This window comes from Nerophis ophidion, linkage group LG04 (genome assembly GCF_033978795.1).
Source record: "Nerophis ophidion isolate RoL-2023_Sa linkage group LG04, RoL_Noph_v1.0, whole genome shotgun sequence".
Lineage (NCBI taxonomy): Eukaryota > Metazoa > Chordata > Actinopteri > Syngnathiformes > Syngnathidae > Nerophis > Nerophis ophidion.
Window position 1 is genome coordinate 12,820,966 of NC_084614.1, and position 24,606 is coordinate 12,845,571.

At 38.8% G+C, this 24,606-nt stretch overlaps 2 protein-coding genes and 1 long non-coding RNA gene across 4 annotated transcripts in view; 1 reads left to right on the forward strand and 2 right to left on the reverse strand.

The window, feature by feature from the left end:
- cd164l2 (CD164 sialomucin-like 2) overlaps positions 1–12,744 on the reverse strand; it is a 17,474-nt gene extending 4,730 nt beyond the window's left edge. Inside the window, exons 1-6 of one of the 2 annotated variants that reach the window (XM_061897083.1) lie at positions 12,660–12,744; positions 6,389–6,635; positions 6,113–6,199; positions 5,665–5,757; positions 3,927–3,962; positions 1–35 (exon numbers count right to left, since the gene is read on the reverse strand). The exon at positions 1–35 is cut by the window's left edge and continues 125 nt beyond it. In XM_061897083.1, the coding sequence (XP_061753067.1) occupies positions 1–35; positions 3,927–3,962; positions 5,665–5,757; positions 6,113–6,199; positions 6,389–6,467 (330 nt within the window). In that variant the 5' untranslated portion in view covers positions 6,468–6,635; positions 12,660–12,744. Of the gene's footprint in view, positions 36–3,926; positions 3,963–5,664; positions 5,758–6,112; positions 6,200–6,388; positions 6,839–12,659 lie in introns of those variants that run through there. The other variant, XM_061897084.1, reaches the window with a different exon arrangement.
- A 513-nt stretch (positions 12,745–13,257) lies between these two features.
- On the forward strand, positions 13,258–19,803 carry gpr3 (G protein-coupled receptor 3). The gene is made up of 2 exons (XM_061897085.1): positions 13,258–13,429; positions 17,295–19,803. The coding sequence occupies exon 2, from the start codon at positions 17,315–17,317 to the stop codon at positions 18,311–18,313; it is 999 nt and encodes a 332-aa protein (XP_061753069.1). The 5' UTR covers positions 13,258–13,429; positions 17,295–17,314; the 3' UTR covers positions 18,314–19,803.
- On the reverse strand, positions 15,225–24,476 carry LOC133550927 (uncharacterized). The gene is made up of 2 exons (XR_009806401.1): positions 22,854–24,476; positions 15,225–18,707 (listed from the first exon to the last, which is right to left on the reverse strand). It is a non-coding gene; the product is annotated as an uncharacterized LOC133550927 (long non-coding RNA).
- Between the last annotated feature and the right edge of the window lie 130 nt (positions 24,477–24,606).

The following is a 24,606-nucleotide window of genomic DNA, read 5'->3' on the forward strand; positions in this document are numbered from 1 at the left end:
TAACCGCGGCCCGGCCTCCGCCTTCCCGCCCTCACCTGGGCGGCCGGGGAACAAACGCCATTGTTGTTTTCTCCTTCTCAGCGTTAACACAGGATGATACTGTCGTGTGTGTGTGTGTGTGTGTGTGTGTGTGTGTGTTATTGTATTTCTACCCTTCTTGAGACATCAAGAACGAAAAGTAGCTTCCATATGAGGAGGTGTGACATAAATCATGGTCACAGTAACATTGCATCTAATAGAGAATGTCCATCAAAATGAAGGTGGTCCTAAAAAGGAGGGGTTGTTCACATTGACTGTGTGTCGCTTTTAAAAGTGCTCCCCCTCTGGTCAAGATGTGAAATAACAAGTGTGTGTAAGAAATTGAAATGCACATAAGATGGAAGATGTAAAATGTACATATAGACATACTGTAATAACTTGAAGTAAATAATGAAAAATTATTGACTGTGTGTCGCTTTGAAAAGTGCTCCCCCTCTTGTCAACATATGAAATAACAAGTGTGTGTAAGAAATTGAAATGCACATAAGATGTAAAATGTACATATAGACATACTGTAATAAATTGAAGTAAATAATGAAAAATTATTGACTGTGTGTCGCTTTGAAAAGTGCTCCCCCTCTTGTCAACATATGAAATAACAAGTGTGTGTAAGAAATTGAAATGCACATAAGATGGAAGATGTAAAATGTACATATAGACATACTGTAATAACTTGAAGTAAATAATGAAAATTATTGACTGTGTGTCGCTTTTAAAAGTGCTCCCCCTCTGGTCAACATATGAAATAACAAGCGTGTGTAAGAAATTGAAATGCACATAAGATGTAAAATGTACATATAGACATACTGTAATAACTTGAAGTAAATAATGAAAATTATTGACTGTGTGTCGCTTTGAAAAGTGCTCCCCCACTTGTCAACATATGAAATAACAAGTGTGTGTAAGAAATTGAAATGCACATAAGATGGAAGATGTAAAATGTACATATAGACATACTGTAATAACTTGAAGTAAATAATGAAAATTATTGACTGTGTGTCGCTTTTAAAAGTGCTCCCCCTCTGGTCAACATATGAAATAACAAGTGTGTGTAAGAAATTGAAATGCACATAAGATGGAAGATGTAAAATGTACATATAGACATACTGTAATAACTTGAAGTAAATAATGAAAATTATTGACTGTGTGTCGCTTTTAAAAGTGCTCCCCCTCTGGTCAACATATGAAATAACAAGCGTGTGTAAGAAATTGAAATGCACATAAGATGTTAAAATGTACAAATAGACATACTGTAATAACTTGAAGTAAATAATGAAAATGATTGACTGTGTGTCGCTTTTAAAAGTGCTCCCCCTCTGGTCAACATATGAAATAACAAGTGTGTGTAAGAAATTGAAATGCACATAAGATGTAAAATGTACTTATAGACATACTGTAATAACTTGAAGTAAATAATGAAAATTATTGACTGTGTGTCGCTTTGAAAAGTGCTCCCCCTCTTGTCAACATATGAAATAACAAGTGTGTGTAAGAAATTGAAATGCACATAAGATGTAAAATGTACTTATAGACATACTGTAATAACTTGAAGTAAATAATGAAAATTATTGACTGTGTGTCGCTTTTAAAAGTGCTCCCCCTCTGGTCAACATATGAAATAACAAGTGTGTAAAAATTTGAAATGCGCCTACTTTGGCCAAAATTAATTCAATAAATAAATATGTATATAGAGACATACTGTAATAACTTGAAGTAAATAATGAAGATTAAAAATCAATTACTAACAAAATATTAACTAAAAGCAGTCTTTTTCTCACAATGTGTCGACTTCTTTCCCATAAAATTGGGAACAGTTTTTCACATTCTTTCGATTTCTGTAATACTGCAATATGTTCTCGTAAAATTATTACTTTTTTTTTCATGTAAAATTATTACTTTTTAATGCAAAATGGTGACATTTGACGTATAAAAATCTGACTTTTGTCGCAATCTTGCCAACTTTTTGTTGTTCTCGTAAAATAGTAACTTTTTTTTTAGCAAAAGGACATTTGTCCAAATTCTGATTATTATAATTTCATTGGCAACATTATTAAGTTTTCTTATAAAATGGGGGCTTTTGTTGAGTAAAATTACGACACTTTTCATAAATTTGCCCGCATTGTAAGCTTTTCTTGTGAAATTGTGAACTTTTCCTTGTAAAATTCCGACTCATTCTTCAAAACAAGCGTTTTTATATTTGCATATTTTGTATATATTATTCATGTTGTACATGAAAATCTTTATATATCTAGAAAGGGTGCTCCCAAAAAGGAGGGGGTTTTCAAATTGACTTTGTGTCGCTTTAAAAAGTGCTCCCCCCTCTGGCCAACATATGAAATAACAAGTGTGTGTAAACAATTGAATTGCGCCCCCTTTGGCCAAAATGTATTTAAAAATAAATAAATATGTACATAGAGACATACTGTAATAACTTGAAGTTAATAATGATCATTAAAACAAAATTACAAACAAAATATTAACTAAAAGCAGTCTTTTTCTCACAATGTGTCGACTTCTTTCCTATCAAATTGGGAGCAATTTCTCACATTCTTTCTGTTTCTCTAATACTGAAATATGTTCTCATAAAATTATTACTTTTTTTCATGTAAAATTATTACTTTTTAATGCAAAATGGTGACATTTGTCGTATAAAAGTCTGACTTTTGTCGTAATCTTGCCAACTTTTTGTTGTTCTCGTAAGATATTGACCTTTTTTTGAGCAAAATGATGACATTTGTCCTCATTTTGTGGAGAAAAAATTCTGATTATAATAATACTATTGGCGACATTTTTTAGTTTTCTTATAAAATGGTGACTTTTGTCGAATAAATTTACGACAGTTTTCATAAATTTGCCCGCATTCTAAGCTTTTCTTGTGAAATTGTGACCTTTTCCTTGTGAAATTCCAACTCATTCTTCATAAAAAGCGTTTTTATATTTGCATATTTTGTATATATTACTCATGTTGTAAATGCAAATCTTTATATATCTAGAAAGGGTGCTCCCAAAAAGGACGGGTTTTTCAAATTGACTGTGTGTCACTTTGAAAAGTGCTCTCCCTCTGGCCAACATATGAAATAACAAGTGTGTGTAAGCAATTGAAATGCGCCCCCTTTGGCCAAAATGTATTTAAAAATAAATAAATATGTATATAGAGACATACTGTAATAACTTGAAGTTAATAATGATGATTAAAACCCAATTACACACAAAATATTAACTAAAAGCAGTCTTTTTCTCACAATGTGTCGACATCTTTCCTATAAATTTGGGAACAATTTCTCACATTCTTTCTGTTTCTGTAAAACTGAAATATGTTCTCATAAAATTATTACTTCTTTCATGTAAAATTATTACTTTTTAATGCAAAATGGTGACATTTGTCGTATAAAAGTCTGACTTTTGTCGTAATCTTGCCAACTTTTTGTTGTTCTCGTAAGATATTGACCTTTTTTTGAGCAAAATGATGACATTTGTCCTCATTTTGCCGAGAAAAAATTCAGATTATTGTAATATTATTGGCGACGTTTTTAAGTTTTCTTATAAAATTTTGACTTTTGTCAAGTAAAATTACGACACTTTTAATAAATTTGCCCACATTCTAAACTTTTCTTGTGAAATTGTGACCTTTTCCTTGTGAAGTTCCAACTCAATCTTCATAACAAGCGTTTTTATATTTGCATATTTTGTATATATAATTCATGTTGTAAATGCGAATCTTTATATATCTAGAAAGGGTGGTCCTAAAGAGGTAGGCATTTTTCTCAGGTCCCAAGAAGGTAAGAAATACAAGAATAAAAGTGCGTGAAGGGCTTTAGAGAATTACTCAGCACTTGTGAGGTAATGACGCAGGTAAAGGGGGGGGATGGGGCACAACACAATTTTACCTGAGTCACCTCCTTTTTCAGCCACCGTCTCCACCACTGGAGGAAGAAAACACACACTGTTAGTGCACAACGTGTGTGTGCGTGTCTGTGTGTGTGTGTTAATCCATCGAATAGAGATGTTTTTGCAGCAAAAAAATGAAGTGCACAACATGGCAGCAGCCAGCAGAGGCGCTGTTTGCAGAATAGATAACAAACGTGTAATTAATTGTGTTGTCCTCAGTAGAGATATTTTTTTAGGGGGTCAAATGCATTTTTTTTGTAATTTAACCTGCTTTATTTGCATAGCTGCTGCTGCTAAAATGTTTTCTTACAAAACAAAACAAAAAGGATCGATAAAGTGTTTAGTATGAGGAAAAATGTATTTATTTTTGAGTCGAATTGTTTTAATACATTTTGATTATACATAACAATGTAATACAATTTAACTAATTTATTGTATTCAATTCTATTCAATTTACAGGCGCGCCAAAATTAAATGAATTTAATTGAAATGTAGTCATGTTTAATTTAGCCCCTGAGTTAAATTAATTAGATTAAATATAAATTAAAGTAATTTAGCACTTGAATTTGAATCAATTAATTAGTATATTCATACATTAATTGTACAAGTAATTAATCTATTTAATTAGTACATAAATACATTAACTTTCTTTAATTCAATTTATTTAATTTATTTAATTAGCACATAAATACATTAATTTAATTTAATTTAATGTAATACAATTTAATGCATCCTTTGTACTAAAACAAATTCACAGAAATTGAAAGGTAACAATTTTTTGTGCAAAATAACAAATTTAACATAAATAAAACCTAAATTCCATGTGTGTATGTATATATATATATAAATGGCATGATAGCCACGCTCACTATTTACTCCAAAATGTTGCAAGCCCCTTCCTGCTCTGTCACTAATAAAAATATATAATGACACATTTCCCTGAACATGAACTTTGTCCGCGCTTTAGATATGAAAATTTATGTATTAATTCCCTTAAATGTGTTGTTTTTAGTTAGAAAAAATTAACCGTAAATAATTTATTTCTCCATGAATTTTATTTTGTTTCAGTAAAAAACAAAATAAAATTCAAGTTTTATAAAAAAAAGTATGAAAATTGTTTTAATATAAAAAAGTGCACCTTTTTCTGAAAGAAAGGTAAATATATTTTTTCTAATTATAATAAACAAAGAAAAAAAGAAGAAAAATAAATCAAAAAAATTGTATTTAATTAAATTATATTAAATAAACAAAACAAAATTCGACAAAACGACTACAAAACAAAATTAGAAATAAACATTTCAATATGAATGTAGATAAAATAAATTAAACTATGATTATTTTTTGGATAATAATTAAAAATTTAAGTTAAAATAATAAAAAATACAATAGGTTATAAAATAAAAGTATGCAGTGTGCCAGTGAAGCCAACTCTGTAAAGAATATAAAAAGACATAAATACATTGAAGTTTTATTTAAAAAGTATGAAAAGGGTTTCATATCACAAAGTGCACTTTTTTTTATAAAAGAAAAATAAATAAACAAAGAAAACTAATTTAAAAAAATTCAAAACAATTGAATTAAAGTAAATTAGAAATAAATAGATAGAAAAGAAAAATGTAAATAATGTAATAGCAGGTTGCAAAAGAAAATTCTGCTTGAAGTGCCAGCTCTGTATTGAATATAAAAAGACAAAAGTGGAAAAAACAGCACCACCTAGTGGTGAGTGAGCTGTCATACCTGTGCACAACTCCGACACCCGGGTCCAGCTGCAATTCCCGGAGCTGTCCGCCACGTTTCCCTTGTCGAACACACACCTGCCTGTGTCGTTACCTGACACGGGAACCACAACAATTAGTGTGTGTGTTGGCAGCACAGGATTTTTGTGATTTCTGATCATTTATGAGGGCACCAACAAGACTTAGGTGTTAGGATTTGTGTGTGTGTGTGTGTGTGTGTTGGCAGTGCAGCACAAAAAGGGGATTTTTGTGATTTCTGATCATTTATGAGGAAACCAATGAGACGTGTGTGTGTGTGTGTGTGTGTGTGTGTTCCTGGCATGCTAAATAATTCACATGCTGCAAACAGATCATGTAGCAGCAGTTATATGTTGGTGGAATTATTGTCACAGGTCAGTGCAAGTGTGTGTGTGCGTGTGTGTGTGTGTGTGTGTGTGTGTGAGCGCCACCATCAGGACAAAGCTTCCAGACGCAGCCGGTCAGGTTGAGCATGGAGTCGCCAACACACAGGTCACATGATTGGGCTTGAGAACAGTCTGGAAGCAGCGGGAAAAAAAAAACTGTTATATTGGACGATGACTGTTTTCATTTGAAATAATGTAACATTGAGTGTTATATTTATTAGTATAATATTATCATATTAAAAGACTTCAGTGTAATATTGAGTAGTATTATATTAAAGACTATAATGTAATATGACTCTAGTAGTAGTGCATAAACATCACCTGACTGGGAGCAGACGGAGGACGTGAGCAGCAGAAGCAGGATTGTGGAGCAGGAGATCTTCAGCAGCAGCGCCTGCATCTTTGGACCTTCTTCTTCCCTGGGAGCTGTTGAAATCCTGCAGGTGCTGGCGGGTCAGTCGTCCGGGGCAGCAGTGGCAGCCGAGACGCAGTCAGAGGAGAGGAGTGGTAACGTGAAACAACCCACAAACTTGGTTACCAGGCAACCATAAGGACTACCTCAGGTCACCTGAAAAACACACACACACACACACACACACACACACACACACACACACACACACACACACACACACACACACACACACACACACACACACACACACACAAATGCATTTGCTCTTGAAATGAAAACACTCCAAAATAAGTAACTTTATTTGTCTCGTGACTAAACTGTCGTTGTTCCGAAAATAATAATGCATCAAAATGAGTGTTGACATGAATTATTGACCTAATGGAGGCTGTAATTACCAACTCCATCCATCCATCCATCATCTTCCGCTTATCCGAGGTCGGGTCGCGGGGGCAGCAGCCTAAGCAGGGAAGCCCAGACTTCCCTATCTCCAGCCACTTCGTCTAGCTCTTCCCGGGGGATCCCGAGGCGTTCCCAGGCCAGCCGGGAGACATAGTCTTCCCAACGTGTCCTGGGTCTTCCCCGTGGCCTCCTACCAGCTGGACGTGCCCTAAACACATCCCTAGGGAGGCGTTCGGGTGGCATCCTGACCAGATGCCCGAACCACCTCATCTGGCTCCTCTCGATGTGGAGGAGCAGCGGCTTTACGTTGAGCTCCTCCCGGATGGCAGAGCTTCTCACCCTATCTCTAAGGGAGAGCCCCGCCACCCGGCGGAGGAAACTCATTTCGGCCGCTTGTACCCGTGATCTTATCCTTTCGGTCATGACCCAAAGCTCATGACCATAGGTGAGGATGGGAACGTAGATCGACCGGTAAATTGAGAGCTTTACCTTCCGGCTCAGCTCCTTCTTCACCACAACGGATCGATACAACGTCCGCATTACTGAAGACGCCGCACCGATCCGCCTGTCGATCTCACGATCCACTCTTCCCCCACTCGTGAACAAGACTCCTAGGTACTTGAACTCCTCCACTTGGGGCAGGGTCTCCTCCCCAACCCGGAGATGGCACTCCACCCTTTTCCGGGCGAGAACCATGGACTCGGACTTGGAGGTGCTGATTCTCATTCCGGTCGCTTCACACTCGGCTGCGAACCGATCCAGTGAGAGCTGAAGATCCCGGCCAGATGAAGCCATCAGGACTACATCATCTGCAAAAAGCAGAGACCTAATCCCGTGGCCACCAAACCGGAACCCCTCAACGCCTTGACTGCGCCTAGAAATTCTGTCCATAAAAGTTATGAACAGAATCGGTGACAAAGGACAGCCTTGGCGGAGTCCAACCTTCACTGGAAACGTGTCCGACTTACTGCCAGCAATGCGGACCAAGCTCTGACACTGATCATACAGGGAGCGGACTGCCACAATAAGACATTCCGATACCCCATACTCTCTGAGCACTCCCCACAGGACTTCCCGAGGGACACGGTCGAATGCCTTCTCCAAGTCCACAAAGCACATGTAGACTGGTTGGGCAAACTCCCATGCACCCTCAAGAACCCTGCCGAGAGTATAGAGCTGGTCCACAGTTCCACGACCAGGACCAAAACCACACTGTTCCTCCTGAATCCGAGGTTCGACTATCCGGCGTAGCCTCCTCTCCAGTACACCTGAATAAACCTTACCGGGAAGGCTGAGGAGTGTGATCCCACGATAGTTGAAACACACCCTCCGGTCCCCCTTCTTAAAGAGAGGAACCACCACCCCGGTCTGCCAATCCAGAGGTACCGCCCCCGATGTCCACGCGATGCTGCAGAGTCTTGTCAACCAAGACAGCCCCACAGCATCCAGAGCCTTAAGGAACTCCGGGCGGATCTCATCCACCCCCGGGGCCTTGCCGCCGAGGAGCTTTTTAACTACCTCAGCGACCTCAGCCCCAGAAATAGGAGAGTCCACTACAGATTCCCCAGGCACCGCTTCCTCAAAGAAAGACGTGTTGGTGGGATTGAGGAGGTCTTCGAAGTATTCCCTCCACCGATCCACAACATCCGCAGTCGAAGTCAGCAGAACACCATCCGCACCATACACGGTGTTGATAGTGCACTGCTTCCCCTTCCTGAGGCGCCGTATGGTGGTCCAGAATCGCTTCGAAGCCGTCCGGAAGTCGTTTTCCATGGCTTCCCCGAACTCTTCCCATGTCCGAGTTTTTGCCTCCGCGACCGCTAAAGCTGCACACCGCTTGGCCCGTCGGTACCCGTCCACTGCCTCCGGAGTCCTATGAGCCAAAAGAACCCGGTAGGACTCCTTCTTCAGCTTGACGGCATCCCTCACTGCTGGTGTCCACCAACGGGTTCTGGGATTACCGCCACGACAGGCACCAACAACCTTGCGGCCACAGCTCCAATCAGCCGCCTCGACAATAGAGGTTCGGAACATGGTCCACTTGGACTCAATGTCCCGCACCTCCCTCGTGACATGTTCAAAGTTCTCCCGGAGGTGTGAATTGAAACTCTCTCTGACAGGAGACTCTGCCAGACGTTCCCAGCAGACCCTCACAATGCGCTTGGGCCTCCCAGGTCTGTCCGGCATCCTCCCCCACCATCGCAGCCAACTCACCACCAGGTGGTGATCGGTAGAAAGCTCCGCCCCTCTCTTCACCCGAGTGTCCAAAACATGAGGCCGCAAATCCGATGACACAACTACAAAGTCGATCATGGAACTGCGGCCTAGGGTGTCCTGGTGCCAAGTGCACATATGGACACCCTTATGTTTGAACATGGTGTTTGTTATCGACAAACTGTGACGAGCACAAAAGTCCAATAACAAAACACCACTCGGGTTTAGATTCGGGCGACCATTCTTCCCAATCACGCCTCTCCAGGTTTCACTGTCGTTGCCAACATGAGCGTTGAAGTCTCCCAGTAGGACAAGGGAATCACCCGGGGGAGCACTTTCCAGTACTCCCTCGAGTGTACCCAAAAAGGGTGGGTATTCTGAACTGCTGTTTGGTGCGTAAGCACAAACAACAGTCAGGACCCGTCCCCCCACCCGAAGGCGAAGGGAAGCTACCCTCTCGTCCACTGGGTTGAACTCAAACGTACAGGCTTTGAGCCGGGGGGCAACCAGAATTGCCACCCCAGCCCGTCGCCTCTCACTGCCGGCAACGCCAGAGTGGAAGAGGGTCCAGTCCCTCTCGAGAGAACTGGTTCCAGAGCCCTTGCTGTGCGTCGAGGTGAGTCCGACTATATCCAGCCGGAACTTCTCTACCTCGCGCACTAGCTCAGGCTCCTTCACCCCCAGTGAGGTGATGTTCCACGTCCCAAGAGCTAGCTTCTGTAGCCGAGGATCGGACCGCCAAGTGCCCTGCCTTCGGCTGCCGCCCAGCTCACAATGCACCCGGCCTCTATGGCCCCTCCTATGAGTGGTGAGCCCATTGGAGGGATGACCCACGTTGCCTCTTCGGGCTGTGCCCGGCCGGGCCCCATGGGAACAGGCCCGACCACCAGGCGCTCGCCATCGTGCCCCAACTCCGGGCCTGGCTCCAGAGCGGGGCCCCGGTGACCCACGTCCGGGCGAGGGAAATCTGGGTTCTCTGAGCTGCTACCTTACCGTGGTAGAGGAGTTTGCGTGTCCCAATGATCCTAGGAGCTATGTTGTCTGGGGGTTTTCAAGCCCCCTGGTAGGGTCTCCCAAGACAAACAGGTCCTAGGTGAGTGATCAGACAAAGAGCAGCTCAAAGACTTCTATGAAATTACAACGAAAAATAATTACCAACTCATTTTTGGAAATATTGCATATTTTGTGTGTGTGTGTATGTATATATATATATAATATTTGTATTGTGTTTTTTTTAAGTGTTATGTTGTTTTTGTAAAAAAATAAAAAATAAAAATGTGTTTATAGGAAAAAACAAAATATGTAATATATAAATATATATATATGTATATATATAATCTTTTGACCATGACTGTGTGTGTATATATATATATATATACACATATATATATATATATATACATATATATACACATTTATATGTATATACACACACACACATATATATGTATATATACAGTACATATATATACACACACATATATATACATACACATATATATATATATACATACATATATAGACACACACATATGTATATATATATACACATATATATATACATATATATATACACACAAATACACACACACACACACATATATATATATATATATATATATATATAGGCTTCACGGTGGCAGAGGGGTTAGTGCGTCTGCCTCACAATACGAAGGTCCTGGGTTCAAATCCAGGCTCGGGATCTTTCTGTGTGGAGTTTGCATGTTCTCCCCGTGACTGCGTGGGTTCCATCCGGGTACTCCGGCTTCCTCCCACTTCCAAAGACATGCACCTGGGGATAGGTTGATTGGCAAAACTAAATGAGCCCTAGTGTGTGAATGTGAGTGTGAATGTTGTCTGTCTATCTGTGTTGGCCCTGCGATGAGGTGGCGACTTGTCCAGGGTGTATCCCGCCTTCCGCCTGATTGTAGCTGAGATAGGTGCCAGCGCCCCCCGCGACCCGAAAAGGGAATAAGCGGTAGAAAATGGATGGATATATATATATATATATATATATATATATATATGACAAACTGATCAGGCGGGCCGGTTCTACAATGGGAATGAAACTGGACTCACTGGTGAGGGTGGCAGAGAAGAGGACTGTTGACAAACTAGTGAGCATCCTGGATGATGCCAGTCACCCTCTGCATAGCGTTATCAGAAGCCAGAGGAGCCTGTTCAGTGCTAGACTGCTTCATCCCAAGTGCAGGACTAATAGACTCAAAAACTCCTTTGTCCCACACGCCATTAGACTGTACAACTCCTCTCTGGGGCGGGGGGCGGGGGGTACTAGGATGACAGGGGATGCAAAACAATAACAGTGCAATACGTTTTCATAACATGGTCACTACTGCCTACTTTGTCTTGTTATATTCTTATTTTACTGTTATATTGTTATTCCCAATGTTGCTTTTTAGTTTTTATTCTTATTGTAATATTTCTCTATTTTGTTTACATTTAAACCCCCATTATTTACTTTTTACTTTTATTTAAATTGATCTCAACTCTGCACACTGCTGCTGGAATTTTAATTTTCCTGAAGGAATCAATAAAGCACTATCAATCTATCTATCTATCTATATATATATATATATGGATGGCACCCGAACGCCTTCATAGGGTGGTGTTTAGGGCACGTCCGACTTGTAGGAGGCCATGGGGAAGGAGACACGTTGGGAAGACTATCTCTCCCGACTGGCCTGGGAACGCCTCGGGATCCCCCGGAAAGAGCTGGTTGAAGTGGCTGGGGAGAGGGAAGTCTGGGCTTCCCTGCTTAGGCTGCTGCCCCCGCGACCCCACCTCGGATAAGCGGAAGGAGATGGATGGATGGATAAAGGCAGTAGAGGCAAACAAGTTTCATATCTTTGTGTCTTTAAATTTGGAATACAAGCTAGCTCATTTGTTATGTGAATGCTTGAAAATGGAGGAACCAGTGTGTGGAGGGGGGCGTGGCCTGCGGGCCGGCCGCGGAGCGGGGTGTGTAAGGCAGCGGCAGGTGAGTGGATTGCGCAGCTGGGATTGGTTATCTAATCAACCGTCGCCCTTATTAGCAGCAGCCGGTCCGAGACACGTTGTTTGAGTTGGAGTTGCTGGCGAGCATACGCAGACGCCGGACTGGCTTCTCTACTTAGGCTGCTGCCCCCGCGACCTGATCTCGGATAAGCGGAAGAAGATGGGCGGATGGATTATTAATTGTGAAATGACAATTTAATTTTTGCTGAAACTAACGATTTATCATTGTAGAACATATTCATATTATTCATATATCATATTATTCATTATTATCATTGTTTATTGTGAGCAAACTGTGGTGCTGAATTCCCCCCAGGGATCAATAAAGTACTTTCTATTCTATTTTATGCTATTAGGGGGATGATGGCCCCTATCACGTGTAGTTACGGCCCTGCACCATTCGAAATGGCGGCAAGGGGACATTCACTGCCTGCGTGGATGTCCTGTGAGTCAGGTTTGGACAGAATGGATTCATATTTGATCAAAGACGGCAACATTTCAAAGCGTCCAGCCTGCAAACGTGACAAAACTCTCTTCTTTCGCACTCACCCGCCGGAAGTGCCCTTATATGGTTGCGGCAGGATGAGATTCTCCCTCTCGCCCCGCCCCCACCCGGGAAGCCTCGTCGTCTGCTGGGAGGACACAAATAAAACACGCACAATAACAACACTTGCTTTGCGTGACGTAAAACAAATGTTGCATAACCTCCAATACAGCATTAATTAATAAAATTAGCCATTTAAAGATCGTCTATATATGACAAAGGCGTGATGAGTGACGGGATGATGTTGGCGTGGGTGCACGCAGCAGTGCGGTGTGCCTAATGGAGTGTCCCGTGTGTGCGCGTCCCACATCCACGCCTCGTGAGTCACTGCTGCGTTTTCAGCACCGCGGACAGCACGACCAGGGACGCCCCTCCCCAACAGGAAACGACCCCTCAAAGGCGCGTAAGGATTGTGCGTGCGAGGCTTACCGTCGACCGCAGTGGGCGGGGCCACAAAGATGCCGCATTTTTCTGAATGAAATTACTCCCCCCTCAGCCCCTCCTTTTTTTTTTTTTTTTTACCTCCTGCATCCTCGCCTCCCGATTGGTGGATCCCTCCTGGCCGTGACGTCACACGAGGTGTATGGTGGCGGCGGACGGCGCGCTCCAGCATCATTCCGCGGCGAGGACGTACAGAGCGGCCGCGCACCGGGTCCGAGAAAAAGCCGGATGACGTCACATCACACGCCACGTTCGTATCGCGGAACAGCGAGTCTTTGGATCTTGAACACGGAGAAGCAACAACAGGAAGGACATAAGGCATCGTTTTCACAAGGTAACGTTCTCCATTATAATAATTATTTTTTAAATTGATGCGCGCGCAACCTCACCGGTGCAGTGGCGGCGTATTACACAATAGGCCCCGCCCACCTCCTTGCTTAAAAAAATCCACCATTGAAAATTACGTTGAAGATTGGCACGAAACAGCGCTTGGAGAAGATTGCATAAGCGATGCTATCGGCGGATGGAGCTGGCTGGAATGCGGTACCGGGTGTCCACGCCGCGGTGTTCCTTTGGCGGGTCGAACATCTTGTCTGGACATTAGTAGGAGGGAACAAAACCCAGTTATTAAACCTACCAGTCGCTTTTATTAGGAGGGCGATAAAGAACTACAGTGTCAGCTTTTTTCATGGAAGTCTGCAATGATCGTGCTGACAACATTCTTTGGCTCACTCCTAATTGGATCAAGTGCTTTTATATCAAGTATACATGTTATACATATATATATATATATATATATATATATATATATATATATATATATATGCGCCCCCCGCGACCCCAAAAGGGAATAAGCGGTAGAAAATGGATGGATGGATATATATATATATACACACACATACATACACTCACGTTTGTGTATATAGAGATGTTATATATATATACACGTGTATATATATAAACATATATATACACACACACACGTTTTACATATACAGACACGTTTATATATATATATATATATATATATATATATATATATAAAACGTGTGTGTGTATATCTACACGTTTATATATAACAGCTGTATGTACACATAAACATGTGTGTGTATATATATGCACACTTTTTAAATATATATAAAACGTGCATATACATTTAAAAATGTGTGTGTAAATATATATATATATATTCACATACACGTTTAAAAGTGTGTGTATGTATATATATATATACACACGTTTGTGTATTTACAGATGTTATATATATATATATATATATATATATGTATATACGCGTTATATATATATATAAAAATGTGTATGAATATAAATGTGTATATACATATAGACACATACGTTTATGTGTATGTACAGATGTTATAAACATGTGTATATATATGAACGTGTATATATATATATACACACCCACGTTATATATAAACATGTATATATAAACACCCACGTTTTTTATATATATGCATATATATACACATACATACACACACATTAAATGTATAACATTTTATATATATAAAAAAGCGTGTCTGTATGTATATATATATACATACATGTTTATGTGTATTTACAGATGTTATCTATAAACGTGTATATATATATATATACACACACACACACGTTACGTATATGTATATACACATTATATACATAAAATGTGTATATATATAAACGTGTATATACATGTACACACATACATGTTTGTGTATATACAGATGTTATATATAAACATGTGTATATATATATATATAAAAACATGTGTTTATATATATATATATACACACACACCTTATAAATAAACGTGTATATATACACACGTTTCATATATATACATATATATATATTTACACATACACACACGTTTAAATGTATAACATTTAAATATATGAGTGTGTGTATATATATATACACACACACACATACGTTAAGTATATGTATATACACATTATATATATAAATATATATATATAAAGAAATGTGTATTTACATATACACACATACATGTATGTGTGTATACAGATGTAATATATAAAGTACACACACATATATATATATATATATATATATATATATATATATATATACAGACACACATACATATCTCAGCCCCTGCAGGCGGTTACACAACATTTATTTGGAGGACTATTACTGGACAGTATGTTCATGACTCATAAAATTACAAGCTGGGAGGGGAAAAAACAATCCTGGATCATAAAACAGATTTTGAGCCGCTGTGAGTTTAACATGTTTTTTCCTGACCTCTGCACAAATTTGCCAAACAATGAATATTAAAAAACAAACGAGTTAACTCATTTGATTAATCACTAAAACGTACTTCAATCAGGTGTAGTTGCACATGGTTTATTTTGATTTAAAATTTGATTTTTTTTTTTTACCTGAGCTGCACATTCAATAACTCATGTTATTGAATTAATCATGTGAAGTGGCAAGTTAATCACGCAATTTTACTTTAAAAAACTTTTCTTTTTACTAGAGCTGTCACACGAAGAGTTAACTCATGTGATTAACCACAACAATCATCACATCAATCAGAAACAGTTGCAGATTAATCACACCTTTTATTTTGTTGTTTTTTCAAATCCTTTTGGCTGACAAAAATAGAGATAACTTGTGTGATCTATCACAAAAATAATCGTATTAATCATGCATAGTTGCAGATTAACCACGCATTTTACTTTAATTTTTGGGTAATTTCTTTAACGAGGGCTGTCAAAGAGTTAACTTGTGATTAATCACAAAATATCCTACCAACCATGTATAGTTGCAGATTAATCACGTTTTATTCTGATTTTTTTTACTAGGGCTGACAAAATAAATGTGTGATTAATCGATTTTTTTTATTTTAATCATGTAGATTATTCCCACATTTTTTGGGAAAAATGTTTTACTATGGCAGTCAAACGTAACAAGTTAACTAATCTGATTAATTACAACAAAAAACGCAACAAAATGATTAACTACATGTTTTAATCAAAATTTTTGTTTCAACTATTCTTTTATTAGGGCTGTCAAGCAGAGTTAACTCATGTGATCCATCACAAAATGATCGTATTAATCATGTGTAGTTGCAGATAAATCACGCATTTTACGTTAATTTCTTTAACGAGGGCTGTCAAACATAAAGCTTTTGATTAATCACAAAAATATCGTGTTAATCAGGTATAGTTGCAGATTCATTATGCTTCGTTTTGATTTTAATAGTTTTTTACTCGGGCTGACAAAAATAGGTGTCATTAATCACAAAAAAAATTAAATATTAATGAGTTATAGTTGCAGATTTATCCTGCATTTTTTATCTATTTAAAAAAATATATGTTTTTAGTAGGGCTGTCGAACATAACGAGTTAACTCATGCGATTCATTACAAAAAATAAGGCATCAATACGACATAGTTGCAGATTAATTTTTTTTACTAGGACTGTCAAAAAAAACAAGTTAACTTAGGTTATTAATCATTAAAAATAGAGCATTAATCCTGTATAATTGCACATTAATTACGCATTTTAATTGTATTTTATTCTTTAATTTGAGCTGCTGTACCTCAACCACGACTGGATGGTCAGAGATCAGGTCAATTGTCAAAATGTTGCGTCTAAACAAACCCCAACAGAACTTTAGATCAGTTGTTCTTAGCCTGGGTTCGATGGAACCCTAGGGGTTCGGTGAGTCGGCCACAGGGGTTCGGCGTAGCCTCCGTCGCGGAGGTCAAAACACACCAAACTAATCATGTAAATAAAAAATTCTCCTTATCGGCGTATTATGGATACGGCAACAGCAGAAACCAGGTGTGTAATTTGTTGTGAGTTCATGCACTGTGTTGGTTTTGTTCTTTGAACAAGGTGATGTTCTTGCACGGTTCTCTTTGTGCACCAGTAAAAAGACATAACTTTGTTTTTAATTTGAAAAAACAAAACATTTTCACTAAAGAAGGGTTTGGTGAATGCGCATACGAAACCGGTGGGGTTCGATACCTCCAACAAGGTTAAGAACCACTGCTATAGATCATGCTTTTTACGAGTTTTGAGCAAATTTAAGTACATTCAAGCATAAAAGAGCATAATATTGGGGTCTTTTTTAAGGATAAACGCTGTAAGCACGTCATTGACTGATGTAAAAGTTAATCACGTGGTAAAAAGACGATTGATGTTGTTTATTCCTGCCAGGCGTGGACTGCTGAGCAGCCATGACAGCCAACACCTCTGACCTGACCTGGGATGAGTCTTCAGGCGCGGACGCCTTCTTGGCGGCGGACTCGTCGGTGACGTCGCCTCCGCGGGGGGCCCCGCCCCTGACGGCGTGGGGCGTGGCCCTGTGCGCGTCGGGCACCTTCATCGCCGCCGAGAACGCGGTGGTGGTCACCACCATCCTGGCCACGCCGTCGCTGCGGGCGCCCGTCTTCCTGCTGCTGGCCAGCCTGGGCCTGGCCGACCTGCTGGCGGGCGTGGCCCTGGTGGCGCGCTTCCTCTTCCTCTTCTGCCTGGAGCCCGGGGACTGGTCCGAGCTGGTGACGTCGGGGCTGCTGGTGACCTCCCTGACCGCCTCGCTGTGCAGCTTGATGGGCGTGGCCCTGGACCGCTACCTGTCGTTAAGCCAGGCCCTCACCTACGGCTCGGGACAGTCGCGCCGCCGCGCCGCCATCCTGCTCCTGCTGCTGGTGTGGCTGGGGGCGTGCATCCTGGGGGCGGGCCCCGCCATGGGCTGGCACTGCCTGGACCAGCCTGACTCCTGCTCGGTGGCGCCGCCTCTGACTCGCACGTACCTGTCGCTGCTGTGCGGCGGCTTCCTGGTGGTGGTGCTGGCCACTTTGCAGCTGTACGCCGGCATCTGCCGGGTGGCCCGGCGCCACGCGCACGCCATCGCCACCCAGAGGCACTTCCTGCCCGCCGACCAACCGTATGCAAGCAAGCGCGGCGGGGGGCGGGGCTTCTCCCGGCTGGTGGTGGTGCTGAGCGTCTTCGTGGGCTGCTGGATGCCTTTCTCCCTGTGGGGGCTCCTGGGCGACGCCTCCAGCCCGCCCCTCTACACCTACGCCACGCTGGTGCCCGCCGCGGGGAGCTCCTTGCTCAACCCGCTCCTTTACAGCCTGAGGAACAAAGACATCCGCATGGTGCTGCTCCACGCCTGCTGCCCGCGCAGGCAGCACACGCACGCCGCGAACATGCACCCCCCGGTGGACGTGTAGCAATTTATGCCAAAACGTAGCGCACGTTCTTCAATACTCCCCCTCCTCCTCCTCCCTTATCAGCAGAACGTTCTGGACTGTCCTGGCCGGCGGCCACCTTGGACTATCATGTTTGTGCCTGGCGTCAATCAGCCCGCCGTCGCTCCAGCAGACGCTCGTTAAAGAGGCGATTTACGTGACACGGTCCGGATCCAATGAGGCGTACTTGAAACGTTACTATTTTGCACATGCTCGGACGTATGTTCGCGTTGCACAACCTTTTTTCAGATGACTATAAATATTTTATACTGATGAATAATAAATGTGCTCGTTTTTTTTTTCCTACTGAAAGATGTCAGCGTTCTTCCTTCCGATGCTCGCAGAGGCTTTTAGCGAGCTCGTCGTCAGGAGGGTTCTAAGGCTCCAGAAAGGAGAGAAAAAAAAAAAAAGCAAGAGTTAGCGCTAACATGCTTTCTCACAGTTGCGTAAGAGTTTCAGAAAGTATTTTTGGGGGTGACTTGCATCACACATAAATGCATTAAAAAGGCAGGAACAGGAAAAACAAGCCAGGCGGAACATAAGTAGCTTTTAACACATCATAATGGGACTCTCTGACCCAGGGGTCACCAACCTTTTACTTTTCTGGGTATTGATTAATGCAAAGGGCTACCAGTTTGATACACACTTAAATAAATTGCCAGAAATAGCCAATTTGCTCAATTTACCTTTAATAAATAAATCTACATATATAAAAAAATGGATATTTCTGTCTGTCATTCCGTCGTACATTTTTTTTCCTTTTACGGAAGGTTTTTTGTAGAGAATAAATTATGAAAAAAACACTTAATTGAACGTGTTAAAAGAGGAGAAAACACGAAAAAAAAATTTTGAAACATAGTTTATCTTCAATTTCGACTCTTTAAAATTCAAAATTCAACCGAAAAAAAAAGAGAAAAAATAGCTAATTTGAATCTTTTTGAAAAAATTTAAAAAATAATTTATGAAACATCATTAGTAGTTTTTCCTGATTAAAATTAATTTTAGAAACTTGATGACATGTTTTAAATAGGTTAAAATCCAATCTGCAATTCGTTAGAATATATAAGAAATCGGACCAAGCTATATTTCTAACAAAGACAAATCATGATTTCTTCTAGATTTTCCAAAACAAAAATTATAAAATAAATTCAACAGACTTTGAAATAAGATTTAAATTTGATTCTACAGATTTTCTATTTTTGCCAGAATAATAGTTTTGAATGTTAATCATAAGTTGAAGAAATATTTCACAAATATTCTTCATAGAAAAAACAGAAGCTAAAATGTAGAATTAAATTAAAATTTATTTATTATTCTTTACAGTAAAAAAAAAAATACTTGAACATTGATTTAAATTGTCAGGAAAGAAGAGGAAGGAATTTAAAAGGTAAAAAGGTATATGTGTTTAAAAATTCTAAAATGATTTTTTAAGGTTGTATTTTTTCTTTAAAATTGTCTTTCTGAAAGTTATAAGAAGCAAAGTAAAAAAATAAATGAATTTATTTAAACAAGTGAAGACCCAGTCTTTAAAATATTTTCTTGGATTTTCAAATTCTATTTGAGTTTTGTCTCTCTTAGAATTAAAAATGTCGAGCAAAGCAAGACCAGCTTGCTAGTAAATAAATACAATTTAAAAAATAGAGGCAGCTCACTGGTAAGTGCTGCTATTTGAGCTATTTTTAGAACAGGCCAGCAGGCGACTCATCTGGTCCTTACGGGCACCGCGTTGGTGACCCCAGGTCTGACCTATGTGAAGTTCGCCCCCCTTATCAAAGTAGTACTGCCAATTGTTTGGTGCTGGTTTGTACTCCCAAAGGGTAAAAAAACAAGTCATATATTGATTTTGTGTGACTCAACAAAGGCCTAAATATCTATACTGTACATCAACTTCAGATCTATCTGGCGACATATTTTATTTATGCCCTTTATTTTAATAGGAAAAACACAAACTATGCAATATTTACCCCCCTACCCCCAATTTTTAAATTTAGAGTATTTGATGTGAAGTAGTTGGAGCCTTAAATGGGAAAAAAATCGCTTTTGGTTCATTATTGTAAAAAACAAAATAAAAAAATTAATCATCAGACTAAAGTTTTTTTATTATTACTTTTCTCGTTACATCACACCTGTTTTTTGTTTCATTATTTAATGTTTTTTTTTTTTTTTTATATTTTGGAAACTGCTGCAGGACCTGTTGAGTTTTGAGGAAATGAAAGGGTTTTAGGTGCACCTTTTAGTCCGAAAAATACGGTAGGTTATCATAGAAAATGTTATTAAAAAGCATCGATTTTGAACCGAGAATCGATTCTGAATGGAATTGCTGCCCCCAAGAATTGGATCCAATCGTGTGGGGGGGTGTGGGCGGCGGCGATGACCAAGAAGAACGCGGAGTTGGAATATAATTACAACACTTTATGTACATATTTATATAATGTTCACATATTTATATAATATGTAACTACAAGCTCCATTCACAGTCAGAGTCCCATTGCTTTTATGAGCGGTCAAGCGAGTCAAAAGCTGGGGGAAAATAATAAAAAATAAAATACATTTTAATAAATTTTTAGATTTTTTTTTGTGGCGGCAGTAATTCTTTCGTGGCAGGCCGCCACAAATAAATGAATGTGTGGGAAACCCTGCTATATTTTATAAATATATACTGTACTATCTATGTACTATCTATCTATATATATATATATATATATATATATATATATATATATATATATATATATATATACACACACACACACACACACACGTTAGGTCAGGAAATAACACAGAGGCTATTTCATCCCTACAAGCCTGTTTCGCAGGTTTCCCTGCTCTTCAGGGGATTTTATATTAACATAGGCTCCAGCATCCCCCGCGACCCTGAAAGGGATAAGCGGTAGAAAATAGATGCATATATAATAAAATCTTTTGAAACCTGTGAAACAGGGGATTTTGAACTAAAATATATAATAAAATCCCCTGAAAAGCAGGGAAACCTGCAAAACAGGCTTGTAGGGATGAAATAGCCTGTGTTTTTTCCTGACCTAACATATATTTCGCTCTACTATATATATATATCTATATATATTCCGAGCGCAATGATGGCACATTATAAATGGGAAAATGCATTTTTAAACAATATGATTTGCCTGAGCGGCTGGGAGACACAGAGAGTAACAAGCAGTAGAAAATTGATTAGAAAGGACAGATTTAAAAAAATTAAAATACGAAAATGAAATCCTAATTCAAATATTTTAACTTGGGACTTCCCGCGGGCCGGATTTTGGACACTGGTGCGCCGTATCCGGCCCAAGTGCCGTAGTTTGGGGACTCCTGGTTCGACATGTTTTTTCCCCGGCCTCTGCACAAAGTTGCCAAACAATTAAGATAAAAAAAACAAACCTGAGTTAACTCATTTGATTAATCACTATAAAGTATTTCAATCAGATGTAGTTGCAGATTAATCACACGCTTTATTTTGATTTACCCAAGCTGCTCATTCAATAACTCATGTTATGAATTAATCATGTGGAGTGGCAAATTAATCACGCAATTTTATTTAAAACAAGTTTTTTTTTGTACTAGAGCTGTAACACATGAAGAGTTAACTCATGTGATTAACCCAAAAAATCATCACATCAATCAGAAATAGTTGCAGATTTAATCGCACCTTCAATTTTGCTGGTTTTTCAAATCCTTTTATACTAGGGCTGACTAAAACAGAGTTAACTCATGTGATCTATCACAAAATGATCGTACAGTTGCAGATTAACCACGCATTTTACTTAAAATTTTGGGATAATTTCTTTAACGAGGGCTGTCAAAGAGTTAACTTGTGATTACTCACAAAATATCGTATTAACCAGGTAGAGTTGCAGATTAATCACGTTTTAGTTTGATTTTTAAAAAATAATTATTTTTACTAGGGCTGACAAAAACAGAGTTAACTCATGTGATCTATCACAAAAATGATTGTATCAATCATGTAGAGTTGCAGATTTGGGTAGAGATGTCCGATAATATCGGCCGATAAATGTTTTAAAATGTAATATCAGAAATTATCTGTATCGGTTTCAAAAAGTAAAATTCAGGACTTTTTAAAACGCCGCTGTGTACATGGACATAGGGAGAAGTACAGAGCACCAATAAACATTAAAAGGCACTGCCTTTGCGTGTCGGCTTTTCACACACACAAGTGAATGCAAGGCACACTTGGTCAACAGCCATACAGGTCACACTGAGGGTTGCCGTATAAACAACTTTAACACTGTTACAAATATGCGCCACACTGTGAACCCACACCGAATAAGAATGACAAAGACATTTCGGGAGAACATCTGCACCGTAACACAACATAAACACAACAGAACAAATACACAGAACCCGTTGCAGCACTAACTCTTCCGGGACGCTACAATATACGATATACACCCCCCCCGAGATTTTTGATAAACTGGTCAGAAAATGTAATTTTGGAATAACTTGAACAGCGTAACGGGACAAAAAAATGGCAGTGTTATTGTCATACCTGCAATGGTGGGCGGGGCCAACTTCACACAGGTGACTGTCTGTGAACACAGCTGGTCATTACAACTCCAACTCTGCTTCCCAACACACTTGGTCTGCCAGAGCATAAGAAGACGTCGATGTTGCCAATACAGGGCCTGAAACTTTAACCATAGAGTGTTTTACTCATGCACACATTAATGTTGACAATATGCATTTATTAAAGAAAAAAATGAAGGTTATGGCAAGCAGAAAAATATGTTTATTCAAACAATTTCCCCTAAAATACGCATTGAGAGTACAAAGTGTGATTACTCCATTAATTGACCAAACTAATCAAGATTACTCGATTACTTAAGTAATAGGTAACTGCTTAGCATTCACAGGCTGCTCTGTCATGCTTGTAAAAAAAAATATATAAAAAAATATTGAAAAACAAACAACAAATCGTATTTCTTAGCATGCGTCACGGCCAATTATGCAAATTAGACAATGACTCATCTAGTGCAGGGAAATACAAACTTACTGAAAAATGAAAGCATGTGGTGGCCATTTTGATATTTGTCATTTTCAAATCCATGACAATATATATTTTACCTTTCACTCACTTTTGGTAAACTTTAATCGGTCCCGGGGACCCAGAAGGGTCTCAGTCATTCAAGCTTAAATAAATAAGTCATAAATGTATTTTGTTTGACTTTAAACGCCTAAATATCTATACTGTACATCAACTTCACATCTATCCGTTTAAATATTTTTTATACCCTTTTTGTCAAAACCATTTTAAATTTTTTCAAAAGGAAAAACACAAAATATGCAATATTTGCCACCCGAAAATATTCAAAAGGGAATATTTGATGTGAAGTAGTTAGAGCCTTAATTGAACAAATATTTCATTATAATATTGCTTTTGGTTCATTTATTTTTTTTAAATAAATAAATCTTTAGACGAAAGGTGTCATTTATGCAGTGTTACAGTAAGTCATACCAATATATATTATTTCTACTTTCAATGCTGAAATATAGAGATCAAGTTCAGATCTATTCGTTGATTATACGTTTTTATAATTGTTTGAGCAATGACAGTTTTTAAATATAAACTGCCTGCATGGTAAAATTTGTGTTACTAGTGTCAATAAGAAACTTTTCACGTTTTTTTGTAAACACTTTATAATACTTTATTTATTTTTGGAATACTTGGGAAAAATTAGCTGTGGGACACAAACAGCCCTGGGATTATATAAAATTTAAAAAAATATGTATTTTCGATTCCCGCAAAAATAAATAAAAATGCCAAATTACTTTTTTTTGCAAATTTATTAAATTTTTAACCAAATAAAAGCTGTTTTCATTGAAGTCATCACTTCCACATATAAGGAAGAAACTTTGGCAAAGCGTGCGACACTTTTAACACCAAATTGAAACATATATATATATATATATATATATACACATACATACATATATTTATACATATATTTACATACATATATATGTATAAACAGACATACAAATACATGTATATACATATGTATATATATATATACACATACATATATATGTATAAACAGACATACAAATACATGTATATACATATGTATATATATATATACACATACATACATACATACATACATACATACATACATACATACATATATATATATATATATATATATATATATATATATATATATATATATATATATATATATATATATATATATATATATATATATATATATATATATGTATATAGAAAAGGCACAAAATAT

Bases quoted from the DNA above. Each gene is read 5' to 3' on its own strand.
- gpr3 (XM_061897085.1), top strand. From the start codon at position 17,315: ATGACAGCCAACACCTCTGACCTGACCTGGGATGAGTCTTCAGGCGCG.